Source organism: Orussus abietinus, unplaced genomic scaffold, assembly GCF_000612105.2.
Source record: "Orussus abietinus isolate OABI.00-Male unplaced genomic scaffold, Oabi_2.0 scaffold39, whole genome shotgun sequence".
In the NCBI taxonomy this organism is placed as follows: Eukaryota; Metazoa; Arthropoda; class Insecta; order Hymenoptera; family Orussidae; genus Orussus; species Orussus abietinus.
In genome coordinates, this window is record NW_019394554.1 from 104,674 (window position 1) to 120,677 (window position 16,004).

The window sequence follows — 16,004 nt, forward strand, 5'->3', positions numbered from 1 at the left end:
TCGTCCAATTGAAAAACGCAATTTTATATTCAAATTTCCGAGTCTAAGCTTCGCGATGATTCCTCAAAGATGGCACCTCTTTATTTCCTAGTGAGTCACCAATTAGATTGTGGCATTAACGAAAATATACTGGCCATGTAAGCCAGCTTTAAACTCGCAATACATACTGCGGCGCCATTTTCAAAAATCTATTACAGAGTCTATTTGAATTGCCCACTTAACATATACATTGTATCGCTAAATATTCTCCTCTTCTTTACCGAAGAAAAACGCTATCCGAAACAATTAAACGTAATTGTCAGTTCAAAATACAAAGGAAGCGTTTAATAAGCACATCGATAATGCATTCACGGTGCTTATCGGTGTTTGTTACTAAGTTTAACCCGTTACTTGGCATCATCAGTATCATCGCCAAAGGCCAGTAGTTGGAACGCGACCTAATGATAAAACATATCAATTTTCAACATTTTCCATTCACCGTGACGAATATATAATAAACTACATAATAAGTATTTCTGCCAGCTATCGTGGCTTCTGTTACCGCATCGCTAATAGGGGCGCATGCGCAGATCGTGTCGATCGCGCGTTCGTCGGCGCATTTAAACCATCAGAACCAGACGATAAGAAGACTCTTCGGAGGTTGGTTTAGATCGTCCAAGCACTTAACACACGTGAGTACTACGACTGCATTATCAAGCGCACATAAGCTCTGTAATTAAATAACTACTAGCCGTAGCAAAACCTCCAAATTCAATCCGTCCAAAATGGTAAAATATAATTACAAAATCGCGTCACCTTCGTTACGGTCTGATCGCGGTCGAATTCAAAGAGTAGGTACGTTTAATTGCGTTCAGATAAGAAGATCGATTAATCTGGCAATTTTTGACGACATGTCAATTAGTAACGCATTTCTACTGACCTAATGTACATTTCATACTTTAATTGTAGTTTAATAACAATGACCGGTTTCCTTGCACTAGAATAAATTCGCATGGACATTAGTTTTAGCAGAATATAAAAGTAATGCAGGAGTAATGATATTAGGTTGATGCATAAATTCGTGCGTTGCTTTCTAAACGATTTTAACAAAAAAAAACCGCACCCGTGCGTAAATTTAATTATAATTTGTGTAATTTTTACTAAGGTGCAGGTTCAAGGTCGAATCTACTGGACGTCGAACTGCAGACCATCGATGACCTATCGAACACAAATCATGAACGTTACACACGACGAAAACATCGATTACATCGGCCAAGTCAAGAATTTCGGGCAACTCTGGTACCTCGTAAATCCTTACGACTCTACCTTCGAGTCGCCAGATGCGGTTCCTGATTATCAGCAGCAGGTAAACTTCGATCCCCTTCAAACCCTTATCTGCGTTAAAGACGTCTAAGCTTATCAAGCATCTTCGCAATTACCTTTTACAGTGATTTCAGCCGTATCTGTAAGCTACTGCGAGAATTGTTCTGCAAAAAGACTGCCCGCTTTTTCTGCAAGAAGGAAAACCGACATTTCCAATCATCAACAAATAGATAACATACGAGTATTATTTTGCAGGAACGTCGGAGACTACATTATGAAGATATCGCCTTCTTTAATTTTTTTTTCATGAGCAAGGGGATTCGCGATTATTAGAAATGGTTAAGTTTTACGTTCCGTAAATCTATCTTTCGTTATATCTTATCTGCTCGATTCGTTGTGCCGAATAACACGAGACGTGACTCTCAGAAATGTTCGTTGCTATTTTGAAAGCTCCTCTAAAAAAAGATTGCCTACTACCTTCGATGGGGAAATGCGCCTCTGTTAAATTTAATGCGCACTTTTGCAGGCTTCGCTTCGCGGAATATAGAGGAGCTGTGGAATTGGCGATCAAATCGAGTAGAACGGGATCAGCTCCGAAGAGCTCCGTATAGAGTTCGATTTGACCCCTTTCGGAGTACTTTATGAGGGAAAATTGCCACAGGCGTATCTCAATATTACAGCCACCTGAAATAATAACCAGTTCGGGCGTAAATCCACAATTCGTCCTTGAGAAGTTTAAAATCTAGAGTTTTCGCAGTCAGCCAAAAATGTACTTTTCTTCTTTATCGCAAGTTGTCACATCGGCAATATTTTATGAAAATGCAAAATGCGTACAAAGATTTCGCGACAGACTGGGTAGCATGATAACGTAGCGATAACACTGCAGTTACTGAAACGAGATTAGAACCAACGGGCTCGTTAAGGAATAGATACACATGCATGTAAACATTAGACGAAGTGTTGGATATACTCTGCTACTCGTAGAAGTACGCGACGGAAATGGGAACGAAAAATATATTCCATTCCAAAGTTCTGCTCTTCATGGTCGAATTATTTCAAATCCAGATATTTTTATAGGGAAGAAATCTGATAACGAACAATGCTCTACGATCTCGACTTCGTTACTGTAATAATTGCTCGTAATCGACTTGATGTAACCGAATTCAACCCATAACGGTAAAAGTCGAGCAACTATAAGTGTAGTAATTATCCAATTTAATCGTTATGGTATTAAGTCGGTGACCGTAAACATGTCAATCTCAATGCTACGGTGGTAATTTAGTGCCACGCACGGCACACGCAGAGTGTACGTTTATATTACTCGCAAGTTATATATGTTATGCACTCGTCAGATATTATTTACAGAGAGTCGGAGAAAACACGTATCGTTAATTTGACTTTAACATTTTTCAGGTCTGGCTCTCGTTTTTCGTCCTCATCGTCCTGGAACACCTCATACTGCTCCGAAGGAAGAAAACCTCTTTTCGGTTGAACGATCAAGTGACTTCTCTTTCTCACTGGATACTTCAAGAATCCTGGCGGTAGGTTTCCATGACTTTAAAAGTATGCTGACAAATGCGTGAAACTGCATTCGGAACAGTTCGCTTAACGCGTTACGTCGTCGATGAATGTTAATTTCTGCTACCGATAGTTCTGCCGGCCGGGTTTTGTATTTCCTTGGAATACAGGTAACGCAAACAAGTTTAATGTACTTTAAATTCTCGCCAAGCCTTAGCCAACGAACGTCCGAGATTACTTCATTCACGTCGCCTCCCGACGTATGAAGAAAATTATTATTACCCGCATTATTAACGGCATTATCGATCGTATTAAAATGTCATTATCACCCGGTAGGATGTTACATAATGGCTGACCGAGAAACTGCTGGAACGGGGAAAACGGCAATATCGGTGGACCTTGAATATTGGAAAGATTTGCGACTTTCTTTTTCTCTTTTCAGGATTCTTTTCCGTGGAGTCGAATATTACGCGTACATCTGGATTTACGAGAGGTATCGAGTATGCGGTCTACCCTGGGATTCCCTTTGGACGTGGTATGTTACCGTCATTGGTGTGGACTTCTGTTACTACTGGGTGCATCGTGCAAATCATGGTTGTCTCCTATCTCCTCGCAATCGCATCGTTTAAATTCAATAAAACCTTTGCCGTCGTTTACAGAAATCCATGTACTGTGGGCCCAGCATCAAGTACACCATAGCAGCGAGGAATTTAATCTTGCTGTCGGTTTGCGGCAGTCCGTCTTACAGCATTGGTGCAGCTTCGTAAGTGATATTATTAACCAGGCTACGTATCTCTAACTAGGTGACACACGGACGAATCAGATCAAATTACAAACGAGGTCGTCTTTCAAACTGGTTTTAATCGAAATTAAAAACTTCCTTCTTGTACAAATAATTTCGGTATGAATCTTTTGTATCTAAGAAACTATTGCGTCACGTATGAAATACTCGGAATATTAATTAATTGTAAAATTCATCAAAAAGTATTTTTCATACAGGTATATGGTAATTCCTATCGATTGGTTGCAGGTGTTCTACTTGCCACTGGCCTTGGTCATACCTCCATCGCATTTTATAACTCATCACCAATTAAATTTAGTGTACCAGTTATGGATACACACGACCGTTGTCAAGAATCTAGGACCTTTGGAATTCATTTTAAATACTCCGAAACATCATCGAGTTCATCATGGTGACTCTTTTTTTTTAATTTTGATTCAGCATCATTTCGGAGAAAAATTGTACTGACTATTATTTCTCTAGGATGTAACTTATATTGCCTGGATAAAAATTATGGCGGCGTGTTTATAATATGGGACAGAATATTTGGAACCTTTATGGAAGAAAGACCAAAAGAAGACATAATATATGGTCTCGTAATGAATCCTCGTTCGTTCAATCCGCTGTATTTACAGGTAAGTCCAATGAAATATAAGGATTAAAAAACAAAAATTTCCACGCAACGTAGGTAATGTTCCGTCAAAAAATTGTCGAACGTATAATTTTAATTCACAGATTTTTTATACAAGAGAAATGCTCAAAAAATGTTCAACCATGACGTTTTGGGGAGATAAACTCTCTGTGATCTGGAAGGGTCCTAGTTGGTTTCCAAGTAGTCCTCGCCTCGGACTGGATGAATTTAAACTCAATGTAAGAAAAGAAATATTTCTGGCACGGAACAATTGCAGTAATTTAATTTTTCTTCACAGATCACGTCAAGAATTAAATATGATCCACACGTTCCAATGTGGCTAACTGTATATATATCTTTGCAGTTTTGTTTGATTCTTTGCAGTCACGTTCAACTCTACGGCAACGTACTCGTAAGTTTATTTTTTCTGCAGCTTCACGATTTATTACCGTACTATTACTTTTATTTTGTAAAATGTCTTCATTTCAGGATTTAAAAGACACTGACTTTAGACTGATAATGTTAAACAATTTATTTGCATTGACAACAATTGGTTTGCTATTTGACAGATCAAGGTATGCCAGCCTTGCGGAACTAATCCGCTGCATATTTTTTTTAATGACGGTAAATAATATGTATAATAAGACTTTATACAAGGTAGTATTCTATGTGCACATAACGTCGACTTGCTTATGGGTATGTTACATAGCACGTAAAACAAGACTTGACCGAGGACTGAAAACACAGCGAATCAAAGACGCGTGAACATATTTAAATACCATTAGACTTGAACTCTATTTATTAGTGTCGCGATAAAAAACAGTATAAACAGATGTGAGACATCCTTGTAATCAAGAATAGTATTTCATGAGGTAGCTTTGTTACTTAACGACCTTGAGCCACACATAACCCATGAATATCGCAGTTTTTACTAGAACCATTATTCCTGTGGTTACCGAACATTTTTTTAAAAAATTGGTGATAACTTTTCATCTTTACATTTGTATATTTCTCCTTTGAAAAATTTATATGATTAAAATTATGTATAAATAAAGAGAGAAAATTTGTCTCCTCAACAAAAATCTAAGAGAATTCTAATAGTGTCTCCTAAAATTTTCGCATAAGATATGTAATAATGCTATTAAATAAACTCATGTTAAGTACATTCGCAATATAAATAGTTGTGGTATTATGTCGTATACAGATTTGTTAACTTTTATTATACTCCAATCCATGGTACAAAATTATACATGTAAATTTCGCTTTGCCATGTTTTCAGCTATATTTGCTCCCACAACAAGAATATAAGTGGTCACGTGAAAGTACCCATTACATAATGGATCACTGTTACTTTTCAAAATCAATTATTACATCTGTACCTTCACACGATTATAAGATAACTAGAGCGATTCATTCTCACTGAGTATTAAGAAAAATGTAACATGTCGCCATATTAAACAAATCGGCACTGGACTAATCTGAAATGGACATTTGATAATTCACTTATCGCCGTTATGAGATATTTATATTTACCAGATGAACGATACATCCACTCCGACATCAAGGCTGATTGTATCCCCTACTGTCCATTTAAATTGGAATTTGAAGGCAGGCATATGGGATTTTTAAAACCTCCAATACATCTACAAAATACTGTCTTGGGATAGATTCACGGTTTCCAATTGAGGAAACTATCTTGAATAATGATTTGTTTGAATATACTATTTGATGTTGGTTGTGCTACTCTTCGATTACGTTGGGCCTCAAAAATGAATGTGACTTTTTCTTTAGCTTCACTGCGAGGTATGTCACCTCTAAGACTCAGCAATCTGATCAAGTGATCCTCGGTCATGTCTGGGTACTTTTCAACTAACGAATGTAAGTCAAGGGAGAGAATTTCAGAATCTTCACAGCGCAATACTTCAGCTAAACGCTTGATAATTTCGAACGGAGAGTCAAAATTAGCAACCTTCGGTGCAATTCTTGTGAAAAAACTCTTCAACTTTTCTGCTTCAGTCATTATCTTAGAGGTACAAGTTAAGCACTCATCATATGTTTTCAGAGATACTTTCCTTTGTAACATTGCCGAAATATAACGCTTAGCGATTAGATTTTGAGCTTCTGTAATGACATATTCAAAGTTTTTTACACGCAGATGATTATAATCTTGAAAATAGTCATCCAAGGTTACACAAATAGTTTCCACTGGAATAGGAGAAGACAACCATTTCGGTGTAAGCAGATCTTGAAAATGAAGTTCCAAATCCAGGAAGGATTCTTCCAATAAAATCATAGCTGCTTCATTCCTTAGCTGTTGATAATTGGCAAGAAGTGTTTCGAATTTAACAGCTGCCTCTCCACTACAATCGGCATCTGGTACCCAGTATAACTGCTTCATTTGTTGTGCTAGCTCAATGAATTGCAAACAATTATTTACTACTGTAATCATATGATGAGTAAAGTATGGAACTCGACTTCTATCTTCAAAGTGTTTGCTCTTAAATTCAAGTATTGCTTGACGGTACATATATCCATACTTAGTCACTTGGTCGATGCAAAGAACGAGGGCCTTTGCCGTTAAGTCTGCACCAATTGTTTTGGTAACTTGAAGATTCTGATCCACCATTTGGAAAATTATAACTGGTGCAGCTGTATGATAGTACGTCTCGTGCGAACTACCTTCGGGTAGAACACCACTCCACCAATCAACCTTTTCCGTTTCAAGAGTTTTCTTGGTCCAGTCTTCATAGTTTCGACACATGTTCTTTAAATACTTTTCTTGCATTTCGCGCAATATCTCACCACTTAATAACGGCCCAATGTCAGCTATGTCTATGTTTAATTCAGGATGGCTCATTAATTCTGGACCCATATATGTGTTTACAATCCATCCTAATAAAGAAACATACTCGTTTCCTTCAAGACCACCTGCTATTATATCTTTAAGGTGTTGAGATAAATTAGTGTGATACATTTCAACAAATTTATGTACAATATCGTAATGAGGAGGAAAACACGGGCCACAGAGTGTCTTGACAACCCTTAAATCTTCTAGAATCAAAAGTCTTGTCAACTCCAAATATCTGACCAACCACATTTTATCGTCAGCCCTCTCTTCCATTTGAATACCTTCAATTCTATTAGCTACAGATTTCTCAAGAACTTTCATAGCCATTTCTTTCCACTTTTTAGGCCTGCCTGGGGGTAAAAAACCACTTTGCCGCTGTCTCTGTATTGCAAATTGATCAGCTTTCTCCTCCCTTTCGATAATACGAAGGGCAGTGACAATGACTGTAGGTTCCTTTCTTACCGTATTTAATGTCCTGCTTAGGACTAATCTAATTTGCTTTTCCATAAGTAATGATAATGTTTCAACTTCTTCAAAGTAAGCCTTCAACATAACCTTAGTCATATTATCAGCCGTTGACTGATTTGGGAGTTTGTGAAGTTCATAAAGCAGATCATCTCTGGAATTTTCAAGATCCATAAGACTTTGGTGGGCATGCAGCAACTTTCCTTCATTAATCCACTGTTTGGTCTTTTCCACGCTTTCTGGCACGGTAAATATATGCTTTAAATTCTCCTTAGCAGTAGCATACTGAGAATGGCGCATATTCTCTTCCTGAACCACTTGTAATTTTGTATATAATTCCACTGTAGCCTCAAATGACTGCCGAATAGATTCAAGCTCATGTTGAACAGCAGATATGCTTTCCAATGAACTTTGTAATTGATCAAAACGAACTCTTACTCCATCCAACTGACTCTGCATGGCAGTTTTGAGCATAGTCTCGACAGAAGCCTTCTTTCGACTAATCCTACGTTTATACTGTTCTACTTTCTCTAACTGACCAGGACGTTGAAGCATATTTATTACATGTTTTGTAGCCGTCGCTCTAGCTTCGTCTTCCAACTTTTGTAAGTCAATCATTGTGACGAGTCTTACAAGACCGTGTAACTTACTTCTTAATAAAGTCTATTTGATTTTAGTTGTTTAAAACATGGTTTAGCGTTCAATAGACTCTGAAATAGGAATGCAGCAAATGAAGAGAATAGTAATCTGTTGCACTATCGTTTCTACCTTAATTGCAGAAAATCAAAATAGACACGAATGAACACATCCGATGAACCGCCGAACAAAACACTGTGAAAGCTAACGTACGAAACTGTACGAAACCAAAGGGCAGCACAGGATCTGATCGCGCGACCCTGCTCGTGAGCAATCTCCCAACTCATCTCTGGTATGAAATCCTTTTGACTACATAGTCAAAGGGTTAGCTTCTCACACTGAGCCAGGCAGGGCTGCCAAAAATCCCTCTCCATTTTCCCCTCTCCATGGATAGGGATTTTATCTCCAAATATATCACTGCCATCTGGCTATGCCCTTCCGAAACATTTCCACGCTTAGTATGGTTATACACCTTATTCCACGACGGGTTTGCTACGCTGCTGAGATTATGTGTTGCAATCTTGCGGAGTTTCCGGAGCTAAATACATTTTTTTTTCAGAAACATCCAGAAAGTGATAATAGAAAAATTCTCCCTACGAGTTCGCCTTATCGCTTGTTGGTTTATCTACGAATGGCTCCAAAATGGCGCTACGCGTAGCAGAAGCACGTGTTCCAATGAGATTTTAAGATTTTTTTTGATAGCGGAAGAAGTACTGGACTACATAATGGAAATTGAAGGCCAGAAGCTTTTACGCTGCTTTTACGCGTCGAGAGTGTTTCCATAGCTTATTAAGAATTGTCAAACGTGCGTTCAATCAGCACTGATTCACGACAGACTAATACAATAACCTCAAAATGGTGAAGGAACAGTTCCGAGAGACTGATGTTGCACGTAAAATGTATGGTATTAATTTTCATGTTTTTGAATAATTTTGTGTGTGTTGTTTTAAGAGCGAGACTGTATTTAATTAGGGAATTCTTGAAACAGATCACATGTTTCCTTTGGAGTGGATAGTCGCCACAACATGGAACGCCAGGCTCACATCCATGTTGTGGCGAAGAATCTCTATACCCAAGATAGCCAGAGGACACCAGTTCAGTATGGTGTTCTTGACAGGAGAATGGTAATCATTTGTTATATTTGTATTGAAATGTTACTAAGTCTAGATTTCTGAATTGGTTATATCAATTTATGACTTATAGGGAATATGTTCGAACATGAGCAGTTGCGGAACATGTGGAAAATCATTGAATGAGTGCATTGGTCACTTTGGGTACATAGACTTAGAACTACCTGTCTTTCATGTTGGTTATTTCAGATCGATCATTGGAATATTACAGAGTATTTGCAAGGTGCGTTCACTATAGGTTTTCAAAGTAATGAAATATTAATTCTTGTAATTGTATTTTACAGAAATGTTCACATGTACTGTTGAACAGTACGGATAAAAAATTCTACTTGACCCGTGTCCTTAATCCTAATTTAAGTTATCTCGGTCGTAAGGCTTTAAGAAGGCAAATTTTAGATAAAGCAAAAAAGATAACTACTTGTCCACATTGTGGAGAATTAAATGGAATGGTTAAGAAAGCTGGCTTACTCAAAATCGTTCATGAAAAGTATAAGACCAAGAAGAAAACTGATCCCATTGTCCAACAAAAATTAGCTGAGTATAATGATGTATTGGAAGACAATAAGGAAATAGAAGGAATTTTACAAAGTGGACTTGTATACGTATTAAATCCATTGGAGGTACGGTCATTGTAATTAAATTTTCATATAGTACTCCAGTAATATTAAAATTCTTTATAATCCCCCTCAGGTACAGGGTATATTGGAACGGATACCATCATGTGATGTCCCATTACTACTCATGAATCCAAATTGTGCATTACCGAAAGACTTGATATTAACTAGGATTCCTGTACCACCAATTTGTATTAGGCCAAGTGTTGTGTCTGATTTAAAGGCAGGTACAAACGAAGATAATTTAACGATGAAGTTATCTGAAATTGTATTCATTAATGATGTTATACAAAAACATAGACAAAGTGGTGCAAAGGTACAGATGTATAATGAAGATTGGGAATTTCTTCAATTACATTGCGCATTGTATATTAATAGCGAAATGTCGGGTATTCCACTTAACATGCAGGTTAGTTGTCTCATTATTTTAATATGAAAACTATACATTTTTGAATTACCTTTTGTATGTTATTGTAGCCAAAAAAATCAGGTAGAGGATTGGTACAGAGATTAAAAGGAAAGCAAGGTCGTTTCCGAGGTAATCTGTCTGGCAAAAGAGTAGACTTTTCTAGCAGAACTGTTATATCCCCTGATCCCAACCTTCGGATAGAGCAGGTAAGTTTTATGCATTACACTAAATAGTTTTATGTTCAATGTTCAAGAAGAACTTCAGAAGATTCAATAATTTTACATTTATATTCTCAGGTTGGCGTACCAATTCATGTTGCAAAGATTCTAACTTACCCTGAACGTGTGAATCGCTCAAACATTGAATTGATGAGAACTTTAATACAAAATGGTCCAGATGTTCATCCAGGAGCTAACTTCGTACAACAGGGCAAGACACAATTTAAAAAATTTCTACGTTATGGTAACAGACAAAAGATTGCACAAGATTTGCAAGTGAGTTTTAAAAGTGCTATTATAACAAAAAAGCTATCACATTAACATATCTAAGAATTAATATGAATTTTATAGTATGGAGATGTAGTCGAGAGACATCTCAGAGATGACGATGTAGTGTTATTTAATCGACAACCCTCCTTACACAAATTGTCAATCATGGCTCACAAAGCCAAAGTACTTGAACACAGAACATTCAGGTTTAACGAATGTGTTTGCACACCATACAATGCAGATTTTGATGGGGATGAAATGAACCTGCATTTACCACAATCTGAAGAGGCAAGAGCAGAAGCCTTAGTGTTGATGGGGGTAAGTGAATAAATGCTCAACGAAACTTTGAGAACATTTGTTGAATGTTTCTTTATTGTAAAAATTATAATTAAGTAAAGAACAAACATATTAAATCATCAAAATGTTTCAGAATAAAGCTAATTTGGTAACGCCTCGTAATGGAGAGTTACTTATCGCAGCTACTCAAGACTTTATTACGGGTGGCTACTTGTTAACACAAAAGGATACATTTCTCAATAAAGATCAAGCATGTCAATTGGCTAGTTGTCTCTTAGCAGGTGCAGATGCAGGTATGCATATTGATCTTCCTCGAGCTGCAATCTTAAAGCCGCGAAAACTATGGACTGGAAAACAAATATTTAGCTTAATTTTAAGACCAACTAAAAAGTGTAACATCAAAGCCAATTTAAAGACAAAGGGTAGAGCTTATACCACCAGTGAGGAATTATGCATCAATGATTCATGTAAGTTCTTATACGAAGTAAGTAAAGCAAAGCAAAGCAAAAAAAAATATAGAGCACTCTAGAAAAAGGTAATACTTGTTTATTCTTTCAGTCGTAATTATTCGCAATTCAGAGCTTTTAGCAGGCTCGATGGATAAATCGACCTTAGGCTCAGGATCGAAACAAAATATATTTTATGTCCTTCTTCGAGATTGGGGAGAAGATGCGGCAACGACAGCTATGTGGAGATTAGCCAGAATGGCTAGTTACTTTCTTATGAATCGAGGATTTTCTATTGGCATCGGTGATGTGACCCCTGGTCAAGGGTTGCTTCGAGCGAAGCAGGAACTCTTAAATGCTGGGTATGTGCGATCTTCAAATAAATATTTAAAACACATTATTTATTGTTAATCGAATTGAAACATACTGGTAGATACTCTAAGTGCACTGAGTATATTCGACAAATGGAAGAGGGCCGCCTTGTTTGTCAACCTGGGTGTACGGAAGAAGAAACATTGGAAGCTATGATGTTAAAGGAACTTTCAGTAATTCGAGACCATGCTGGGAAAGCTTGTTTGAAAGAACTCCATCCTAGTAACAGCCCTTTGGTAATGGCCTTGTCAGGCAGTAAAGGAAGTTTTATCAACATTTCTCAAATGATTGGTAATTTTTAATGAATTAAACTGTGTTAGTTGAAAGAGCTTTTGAACAAAGCAAGTCCTCTGTGCAGCTTGTGTTGGCCAACAAGCCATTAGTGGTCGTCGGGTACCTAATGGATTTGAAGACCGAGCTCTGCCACACTTCGAAAGACATTCCAAAATTCCGGCTGCCAAAGGTTTCGTCGAGAATTCATTTTACTCTGGACTTACGCCAACTGAATTCTTTTTCCATACGATGGGTGGACGCGAAGGTCTTGTGGACACGGCTGTGAAAACCGCGGAAACCGGTTACATGCAAAGGAGATTAGTCAAAAGTTTGGAAGATTTGTGTCTGCATTATGACATGACTGTTAGAAATTCTGTAGGCGACATTGTGCAAGTTTTATACGGTGGAGATGGGCTGGATCCTACGTATATGGAGGGTATATATTTTTCTCTGATCTATCGTAGTGCAGAATATATACCTATGTGCGATTTTAAACGTTATCACTTGACAGGGAAAGATTGTCCAGTCGATTATAAAAGAGTTTTGGATCATGTAAAGGCGAAATCTCCTTATAAGGATGAAGCGTCCCTGGATGGACCGAGCGTGATAAAGGCTACTAACGAATTACTAAATTCTGAGGAGTACGCATGCCTTAGTATTGAATTTAAACAGGAGCTTGAGTAAGTTTATTATGAACTATATAAACTCTAGTACGCTCTTTCTTACAGGGATATAAATGTCGAATTTTTTTTTAGGGTTTTTCTCAAAACGGTAGCGCGTAAAATCGCTCGTCTTAGGCAAAATGTGACGTCAAAGTCTCGAGTGATATCGCAACTGGAGCGACTCACAGTTTCGCAATTGGTAGAATTTATTCACACTTGTAAAGAAAAATTCATGAGAGCCAAGATCGAGCCAGGTACAGCAGTGGGTGCCCTTGCGGCTCAGAGTATCGGAGAGCCTGGAACTCAAATGACATTAAAAACCTTCCACTTCGCTGGAGTAGCTTCGATGAACATCACTCAAGGTGTACCGCGTATCAAAGAAATCATTAATGCAAATCCAAAGATCAGCACACCGATTATAACTGCTACACTGGTGAGGAAGCTCAAGAATCTCCATATTGAATTAACTACGAATTTCTACAATTTATATCTTCGTAGGAAAACGACACGGATCCAGAATTTGCAAGACGAGTTAAGGGCAGAATAGAGAAAACTACATTGGGCGAGGTAACTGAATACATAGAAGAAGTTTATTTGCCCGATGACTGCTTCCTCTTGGTCAAACTCGATACAGACAGAATTAAATTATTGAAGCTGGAAGTTGACGCCAACTCCATTCGATACTCGTATGTTTATTATTCCTGTTATATTTGGCACATAAAATATATGTTATAAGAAAGTATATTTCTTTAAGGATATGCATATCGAAGCTAAGGCTACATCCTAAATTGGTGAATGTCAGAGGGGACTCCATCATCACCATCAGTCCAAATAGACAGAAGCATAGTTTAAATTCAGCTCTCACACAACTCAAAGAGATGATACCCAATGTTGTTATCAAGGTGAACTTGAAAAGTATCCATGCAATTTATCTTTTGACTTGTACATGGAGTACATGGAGTTACTTTGATTTCAGGGATTATCATCCGTAGCTAGAGCTGTTATTCATAATGATGACTCCAGTGGAAAGACAAAGTACAAGTTGTTTGTCGAAGGTGATAATTTACGTGAAGTTATGGCAACGCACGGAGTCCTCGGATGTAAAACCACGTCGAATAATACAATAGAGGTGCGGCGAGAATAGATAACAATGTCGTTGATTAATTTATCGCCTGTCGTAATCGGATTAATAATTTGCAATTTATTAGGTATTTCGAACGCTCGGAATTGAGGCAGCAAGAGCAACGATCATGACTGAAATTAAGTTGGTGATGGAAAATCATGGTATGAGCATTGACAGAAGACATCCAATGTTAGTAGCTGATCTGATGACAAGTAGGGGAGAAGTTCTTGGTATCACGCGACAAGGTTTAGCAAAGATGAAGGAATCAGTACTGAACTTGGCATCGGTAACTCCTACAACCTATATTCGCCGATCGAAAATATTAAACTTGAATTAAACTAATACTTGTTTTTTAGTTTGAAAAAACAGCGGATCACTTGTTCGACGCTGCTTATTATGGGCAGAAAGATGCAATATGTGGAGTGTCCGAATCTATCATAATGGGCATACCAGTTCCTGTGGGAACTGGAATTTTCAAGTTACTTCACAAATATCCTTTTCTAAAATCTCGTTGTACGGTGTTATTTAGAATTTACAAAAATTATCCATGCATAGTAAATTATTCTTTCAGAATATATTCCTTAACGATTCAATACAGCTGACAAGGAAGAGCCACGCAAGAGACAACTGGTATTCGACGATCCGCAGTTTCACAAGAAACCTACGAAGACTGTAACATAACTTAACTGTAAAATCCTAAAATTTAATAATAAAACACTATTTAATTTATTACGAGACTCGAATGAATCATATTCTTTGGCTCCTATACCACCGCTATAAAAGTAGGGAGAACTGGTTGCTATGGAGATGAATTTTGTTTGATCTAAATTGATTCAATATCCGCATACTCTACCGCCAGTTAATGCCAGATAAATTACATATTTCCTATATCGAGGTTTATGCTCGCGAAATAGAATTTTGTTATAAATGGGTTCATGCCGGACAGAAATACCAGAAATACAACTACCGGTTTGTTTGAGCTTCTCAAGTTCCGCTTTTGATTAACATAAAAGAAGTAAATGTCTCGCTCGGTGTAAAGCGGAAATGGTAAATGAAAAAGAGTTCTGGGTTGAAATTCGAAAGGACATTCCAAGATATAACAGGAAGCCAAGGGTCGTGCCAGCTTTTACGATTCAAGCATTGCAGGTAAAATATTTGAAGACATACTACGTAGATAATTGACTTTCTTCAATTTTATCGTAACATTGTTTTGACAGGAAAATACGGTTGTTGCCAAACCTCCTAAATGCGGTTTATATAAACCGCGGCCGCCAAAACCATCGACCTTTCGACAATTCTACAGTCGCGGAGTATTCCCAATTTCAATGGAAAACGACGGCTATGGGCCGAAGATCAATTGGAAAGTTAAAATTGAAGAGTTAGATTTTCAACATTACCTTCCTCTTTTTTTCGACGGTTTGACGGAAACCGAATATCCGTACAAGTTTTTGGTCGAACAAGGAATATCTGACATGCTGGAACACGGTGGTCCAAAAGTGTTGCCAGTGGTACCGCAATTAATTATTCCTATTAAAAGTTAGAATCACGATTTTCTCTATAAAAATGACGATTCGGTAACGAAAGTAATTTTTAAATGAATATATAATGCTAATTTTTAGATGCTCTGAATACAAAAGTGCCGGCAATAATATGTAACACCATGAGAACCTTACAACGGCTGGTCCGTTCCGCTGATTGCGTGGGCGAGGCGTTGGTGCCATATTTTAGACAAATTTTACCTATTCCCAATTTACTTAAAGATAAAAATGGTAAGAACTTGATGTTGACATTTATTCCCGCTTTATATAAAATAATTTAAATGTTTCAGTAAATCTTGGAGAAGGTATAGATTATTCTCAACAAAAGGGAGAGAACGTCGCAGATCTAATACAAGAAACTCTTGAAGTGTTAGAAAGGTACGGAGGTGAGGATGCGTTCATTAACATAAAGTATATGGTTCCAACGTATGAATCTTGTATGATGAATTAAAATACTCTAACTGTGATCGT

At 37.5% G+C, this 16,004-nt stretch overlaps 4 protein-coding genes across 6 annotated transcripts; 3 read left to right on the plus strand and 1 right to left on the minus strand.

Moving 5' to 3' along the window:
* Positions 1-598: 598 nt before the first annotated feature.
* On the plus strand, positions 599-5,716 carry LOC105697724 (alkylglycerol monooxygenase). Of its 2 annotated transcripts, none has more exons than XM_012421327.1 (10): positions 599-671; positions 1,145-1,345; positions 2,716-2,843; positions 3,263-3,414; positions 3,480-3,583; positions 3,851-4,013; positions 4,085-4,236; positions 4,337-4,471; positions 4,531-4,644; positions 4,722-5,716. In XM_012421327.1, exons 2-10 carry the CDS (start codon positions 1,193-1,195, stop codon positions 4,995-4,997), a joined length of 1,377 nt encoding a protein of 458 aa, XP_012276750.1. In that variant the 5' UTR covers positions 599-671; positions 1,145-1,192; the 3' UTR covers positions 4,998-5,716. The 2 variants fall into 2 exon arrangements, with proteins under 2 accessions (XP_012276750.1, XP_012276751.1); XM_012421328.1 differs by having other exon boundaries at positions 625-671; positions 1,151-1,345.
* LOC105697723 (exocyst complex component 3) lies at positions 5,599-8,483 on the minus strand. Of its 2 annotated transcripts, none has more exons than XR_001103873.2 (2): positions 5,766-8,483; positions 5,599-5,710 (listed from the first exon to the last, which is right to left on the minus strand). XR_001103873.2 is itself a non-coding variant. In XM_012421326.2 (2 exons), the coding sequence occupies exon 2, from the start codon at positions 8,161-8,163 to the stop codon at positions 5,902-5,904; it is 2,262 nt and encodes a 753-aa protein (XP_012276749.1). In that variant the 5' UTR covers positions 8,164-8,255; positions 8,314-8,483; the 3' UTR covers positions 5,842-5,901. The 2 variants fall into 2 exon arrangements, 1 of the variants encoding a protein (XP_012276749.1); XM_012421326.2 differs by lacking the exon at positions 5,599-5,710 and having other exon boundaries at positions 5,842-8,255; positions 8,314-8,483.
* A 270-nt stretch (positions 8,484-8,753) lies between these two features.
* LOC105697682 (DNA-directed RNA polymerase III subunit RPC1) lies at positions 8,754-14,730 on the plus strand. Its single transcript, XM_012421244.2, has 20 exons — positions 8,754-9,080; positions 9,170-9,305; positions 9,385-9,534; positions 9,596-9,931; positions 10,002-10,334; positions 10,403-10,540; positions 10,631-10,828; positions 10,904-11,140; positions 11,253-11,586; positions 11,678-11,927; positions 11,999-12,228; positions 12,296-12,646; positions 12,722-12,890; positions 12,966-13,305; positions 13,371-13,558; positions 13,627-13,774; positions 13,849-14,001; positions 14,081-14,281; positions 14,352-14,485; positions 14,592-14,730. Exons 1-20 carry the CDS (start codon positions 9,037-9,039, stop codon positions 14,674-14,676), a joined length of 4,155 nt encoding a protein of 1,384 aa, XP_012276667.1. The 5' UTR covers positions 8,754-9,036; the 3' UTR covers positions 14,677-14,730.
* On the plus strand, positions 14,730-15,999 carry LOC105697684 (parkin coregulated gene protein homolog). Its single transcript, XM_012421247.2, has 4 exons — positions 14,730-15,141; positions 15,213-15,531; positions 15,615-15,764; positions 15,824-15,999. The coding sequence occupies exons 1-4, from the start codon at positions 15,040-15,042 to the stop codon at positions 15,982-15,984; spliced, it is 732 nt and encodes a 243-aa protein (XP_012276670.1). The 5' UTR covers positions 14,730-15,039; the 3' UTR covers positions 15,985-15,999.
* Positions 16,000-16,004: the final 5 nt, after the last annotated feature.